This window comes from Tachypleus tridentatus, chromosome 1 (genome assembly GCF_004210375.1).
Source record: "Tachypleus tridentatus isolate NWPU-2018 chromosome 1, ASM421037v1, whole genome shotgun sequence".
NCBI lineage: Eukaryota > Metazoa > Arthropoda > Merostomata > Xiphosura > Limulidae > Tachypleus > Tachypleus tridentatus.
Window position 1 is genome coordinate 129,961,763 of NC_134825.1, and position 6,273 is coordinate 129,968,035.

At 32.2% G+C, this 6,273-nt stretch overlaps 1 protein-coding gene across 1 annotated transcript; it reads right to left on the reverse strand.

Annotated features, from left to right (window-relative positions):
• Window positions 1-2,788: 2,788 nt before the first annotated feature.
• Bx42 (Puff-specific protein Bx42) lies at window positions 2,789-5,985 on the reverse strand. The gene has a single exon (XM_076451961.1). The coding sequence runs from the start codon at window positions 5,962-5,964 to the stop codon at window positions 4,342-4,344; it is 1,623 nt and encodes a 540-aa protein (XP_076308076.1). The 5' UTR covers window positions 5,965-5,985; the 3' UTR covers window positions 2,789-4,341.
• Between the last annotated feature and the right edge of the window lie 288 nt (window positions 5,986-6,273).

Genomic DNA, 6,273 nt, shown 5'->3' on the forward strand with positions numbered 1-6,273 from the left:
AACTCCCTCACATTAATTGTATCTGAAGGCAACCTGTTCCAAGGGCCAACCACCCTATTAGAAGAATAAAGCTGTCTTAGATAAAGACTGCTCTGACCCAGCCAAAATTTATAATTGTGTCCCATAGTCCTATGGTTCTCACAATCAAATATGAAGATCTCAAAGATCCCCCCCACAAGTGAAATTATGTTCCAACAAATTTCAAACTTTGTTAAATGAGTTTGCAAGCCATCTTTTATAAGACTTTCAAAAGCTTTTTACACAGTTGATGCAAAACTAAGTTTGTAATTACTGAGGCAACTTTTATCACCTCCGTTGAAACAAGGACTAACATTATCCAACTTCCAACCTTCTTTCACCTGCCCAACATTAAAAAAATTAACAAAATACTCATATATCCAATCCTTAGCTTCCTTTATAACCCTTGGTGACAGGAGCTTTACCATTCTTTAAAGTTCCCAATTTTTTCAAATCAAGTCTAAAATGTGATAATTTTGTTTCTATCTATCAAACTATTCAGAAGGTGGATTACTGCTTAAACTTTCATTAGTAAATGTTAAAGAGAGTAAAATTTAATAACCCAGCCATCTCAAAAACATCAGATATGAGCTTTCCTGTATCATTCCTCAAAGATCCTACTCCCATACTAACATTTGCTTCTCTTAATTTATTCAAAAATATATATCTTTACTATTATTTTTTACATTTTCAGAACTTTTTTTATATAGCTTTTAAATTTTCCACATTTGATCAGTCTCTCCAGTTGATTCATTTGCCTAAGTTACAAAAAATAATTCTTGTCTCATCTATTATTAAAGATTTTTGTTTTAATTTGAAACCAAAATTTCATTACTCCTTATTTTCATATGCAGTAAAGCATCAAACCTGTTGAAGCAATAATCAACTCTACCCAAATATTTCCCAGTCTTCACCACATAAATAATTTCTATAACAGAACTGAAAAATAATCTAATAAACATTATTTTTAGTAGGTTTCCTCACCAACTGGTGAAAAAAAAACATACTGAACACTTTCTAAAAACCTATCTCTTTCATGACTTAACATTTTTCAATTTGTATGTGCCTGAAAGTAGAATCTTCCCCGTCATAATTATGGACTCATTAACAGCTGAATTCTTTATCTCACTGTAGTTTCTCATTAATTTAATAATTTTGATCTGATGGTGTGTAAAAATTCTTATTAAAAGCCTTCTCCACCAACAGAAACCAACATAAATTCAATTTCACTGTTATTAGTTTTGATATCCTTAATATGAACAGGATGTAACTCGCATTTTATCCCCCTCTGTTTTGTCCTTTATTCCTATTAAATAACTTATAACACTGTAGTTCAAAGATATTTCTGCCATCAAAGTTGTCTACTTTTAACCTTGTTTCAGTTAATTGTTGTATTACATAAATATTCTCCATTTTAATCAGCATTATGAGTTATCTCTTTTATTTTTTATATGTCTAGTACTAAAATAATAAATGTTTAACCTACCGTTTGAACTACTACTCTATTTTGTTCCTGCATTATACTTTTTCCTACATTTTATATATTTTCTCATTACTCTGGTCCTCACCACTATCTAGTAACAGTTTAAAGCTGCCCTAACAGATGAGTTTGTAGCCCTTGCAAACAAGCCAGGTACTACCTTATTTGAATGTGAACCATCCATTCCAAAAAACTTTATCTTCCCTTTGAACTGATAAGTCCAACCAGTCAGCCTGCTCATCCTTACATATTATACTAAACCCTACTTATAATTTCGTTCCCACAATTAAATCTGGTCAGTATTTTTTTCTTTGAAGCTTCTACCAATTAGCCCTTCTGACCTAACCTACCTTGAATGATTAGTCCCTACAGGTACTACAAAAATTGCATTACTGCTAGTACCCTTTACTATATCACTTGCTCTGTCAGTTATATCCTTCACTCCTGCCCGTGAATGGCATAATGTAATATATTTCTCTCTGTTCATCCCACAGGCAATCCTATCCACATGCCATACTAAAGTATCACCTATAACTATGACATCCTTATGTTTTTCATTTCTTTACCTATCTTTCTCTTTTGTTTCCCACCTGTAAAAGCTAACACTTTTAAAAAAAATTAAAGAAATTTAACTTGAAGTTTGTATGTAATACTGTTTTGTAACCTATGGAGTACATAATTCTTCTCAATATTCATGGCATGCACATTTTACTGACCTTATGACAGTACAACATATAACATTAAGCATTCTTTATGTAATCATTATTTTAGTCTACTGACTGACAGACAAAACATTACTGTAAAGTGGTTAAAACAGATGACTGCTCCAAATGGCATTTAGCCCCCTGCTGGGGAAATAAAAACACTCATTATTAAGAATACATAGCACAATTACATTAGAGTTCTAGTAGAAGACTAATTAAATTTTTAAAAGTTTAGTTTACGCATTGTATACACGTTTCTAAACTAAGTTTTTATTCTCTCATGTAAATACTGTCTCATGGATTTGTATAGAATATCTGTTTAGAAATGAGTAGTTTCACAGAATTATGTTAGTTTACTTATTCTTAATATAGAAGTATTATCATTATAAAATGGCTGAGAAAAACATTTCAGTGGTGTAAAGACATTATTACGATAGTTTTATTATCTTACATATTCTCTAGTTTAACGCACACAAATTTTTTCTTTGTTTTCTAGAGACATTCAAATATCAAATCTAACAAGGTATTTTGTAATTTGAAATGACTCTAAGGTTTATGAATGCTTTAACATATGAAACAACAAGGATTTTGTTTTTCTGAAGCTTTATTTAGTTCAGTTAAAAAACCCTCTTTCCAATTTTCAAGTATTAATTAACAGCAAAAACATTCATATAAAGATACACCAAGTACAATATTGATATTAGTACACATAAAACAATAATAATATGACTTAAGTCAAAGTTTACAAAGCATTCATCTCAAAATAAATGGATAAAGTATGGTTTACTATATACAAATATTTATAATTCTTTGTGATTTTCACACGTCAAGAAACACCAATTAGAACAATGCACTTCTTTACATCTATATTATTTGATGTGGGTGCACAAAACTAATAAGTAGCTTTAAGTTCTGACCTGTTATAGAGTTATGTCCTAAAATACTCAATATTTCAAATTAGATGATTGATTATATTCACATAAAGGTATGTTTTTGATGTGGTTGTACTTTTAATTCTTTCCATTTATATGTACAAACTCCAAATAAAGTATATACTTAATACCCAGTAACAATTATGTATAGTGGTTTTCACAGTTAAAGACTATACATCTTGTTTTTACAATGTGAAATTGATTTATGTTTAAGAAATATACAGCTGTAACTTCAACATGGCTAGTGATCACTTCAACTTTAGCATCAGAAATTCTTATTTAAGATTTTATTTGTAATCTTTCTTAATATATATATATGTTTTATTTAAAGCAAAATGCATTATTTTTCATATCTTGTTAGGCTGTAACCACCATACACATAAAAACTTATCCTGTTGATAGCCAAGAATTGCAATGTACAAAAAAAATCTCAAATGTTTGAGTGCTTTCAAAAAGTAGGCCCTCTGAAAGTATTTTTTCCTTTAGAATAAACTGACTTTTGAAGTGTTGAACATTTTATTAATTCAAAACACTATTTTAGTTAAAATGATTACAACTAAAAAAAACTTAATATTCTACAGCACTGCCTCACAAAAACAGAAAATTACATGCTATGTATAAAAACCAAAACAAATTTTGAAAAAAATCACATTTAAATGTATTGGAATACAAAATATTCACACCTTTCATAGAATTCTTTGGATTTTCCATTACACCTTGTTATTATAATATTGATTTGGGGAAACAGACGTGTGCACATTTGAATAAAAAATGATTTGCAAATAGAACCAAAATCTTTTTAATGGTCTTCACGTACGAGTACAGACAAACATAGAAACAAACAACTAACAACAAAAATATTTTTACATGTTCTCCATTAACAACAACAAAAAAAAAAGGTTTTAGATGATTCTTCTTACATGCATCTAAAACATTTAATATTTACTTAACAATTTAATTTTTCATTTCCAAAACTTACACAAACATTGTATTTTAGTCTGAAAATGAAAAGCAAAATGAACTTACAGTAATACAATACTATGCCAAATGCACATTCTCAACCTAACTGATTTACACAACTTACAACTAAGAATTTCCCTTGGTAATTTCTGAGTTGCAACATGAATAACTACTAAATATTCTATGTTCAGTTCAGTTATTTCCATTGTTTAAGTTCTATCTTTTCTGAAGTTAAAACATTAACTCCTCACTCTCTTCTCCTTTTTCCACGGTCTCTATCGTGGTCTCGAGTTTCATCAGTTGGTCGCTTGCTTGCACGTTTAGCCTCTGTTAAGAATTTATCTAATCCAAAAGGATCTTCTTCTTCTTGTTTTTCCAAAGCTACAGGCCCTTCTCTACGCACACTGCGATCAGTCCCAGAAAACTCTTTATCTGGAACAAAGCGTGATGTTTTCATCAATTTATCCAAATCATCACCATAAAGATCTTTATCTTGATTACGTGGACGATAAATACTTTGACCAACATTTTGACCAGAACGCCATGGTTTGTCATAAACTGTATAATCTTCCTCTTCCCCAAACCCACTATCCATGCCTTTTGACTGATTGAACAATCGTTGGTCAAACTGCAACTCACCATTAGTTTGCCTGGCATTAGGCATTCCAAGAGCAATCTGTTCACTTATATCTCTCTCTCGTTGTCGTTCAAGTTTCGAACGCTTGTCAGGAGCTGCTCTTGCAAGATTTTTTTCTCTCTGTCTTTCCCTATGGCGTTCATATCGTAACTGATCACGCTCAACAGCTTCATCATCTTTTTCAGCAACAGCTTGAGTGCGTATACCTGCCCGTTCTTCCCGAGCTTTTTGGGCTAGCTGTCTGAGATGCTCTTCTTTTTTCTCCTTTTCTTTTTGTGCAAGTTTCTTTTCTAACTGAGCTCGCATTTCTACAGCTTCTCTTGCTTTCCTGTCAGCAATGTAAAGAGCTTCAGCCAATTTTGCAAAATTTTCATTGATATGAACCTGCTGCAAACCTCTTCCATCTGCTGCTAAACGTTTATCTAAAGGTATAGTGTAACCTTTGGCATTCTTCCAGTTAGAAATGCATGGAGGTATACGCCATTCCTGCTGCTCTTTCACTGTAACTTTTCTTGTGGGAGAGTGCATAACTGGGGCTGGAGGTGAGGGTGGTCCACGTGGAATCTTCTTATTAATTTTAAACCGTGGTGGTTCCATAGGATCCTTTTGGACTTCTACCATTCGTATAATTCTTTGTTTAGCTCCAGAATTAAAAGCAACACCTTGCTGTGAAGGAGTATACCTGATATACTGTGCTGGTGCAGTTTTCTCTGCTGCACGAACTGGCATAGCAGCGGAAATTTTAGAACTTGTCAATTTTTCAAGAGCTTGCCTTGTACTTTCAGTTGTCTCTTCAACTTCTTTTTCTGATGGCTTTTGAAGCTCTGGATCATATTCATTTGTTATTTCTGAAGGTAAAAGATCTTGGTACTTGTGGTAAATTAACTTATCTTTACTATGCCCATGTCGAACTATAGCATCATACTTTATTTTACCTTGGGAATCAAGCTGGACAGGTAATGCATTTGATGTTGTCTTATCTTTTTTGCGTCCCATACCCAAAGGATACTGAGCCACTGGAATTTCAGGAAAAGCTCCACCATCGCCAAAATCCTCATCACTCCTTGGCACCCAGCCTTTTCTACGGCCATAGATTGGAGCAGTTTTTGATGTTGAAACAATTTGTGAAGAAGTAGATACATTTCTTCTTCCTCTTTCTGGATCAATACGGTCATAAACAGTTTGAGTTGGAGGTGGCAAAACTGAAGATAACGACGCCATTTTCTTTATCATGTAACACGAATGTAGCACCCTCTTATGGATAAAGATAAACTATGAAGCGATGAAATCCGAGAGCTTTTCTTATATTTTAATACGACTTATAACACTTTTATCATACATGCTTTTTATCATCGTAAAATTTAAAAAGCGTTATACACCAGAATTCTAGTAATAAAAGCTGATGTGATGAAAAATATTCAAGAAAATTTAAAATATTCTTTTGGTTACACGAAACAACAAAGCAATATTATATTATTTATAGAAATGGATAAAAATATACAACCCGAGCGCTTTTGGAAACGTTCAGGTAATAAGATTTTA

Bases quoted from the DNA above. Each gene is read 5' to 3' on its own strand.
- Bx42 (XM_076451961.1), bottom strand. From the start codon at position 5,964: ATGATAAAGAAAATGGCGTCGTTATCTTCAGTTTTGCCACCTCCAACT.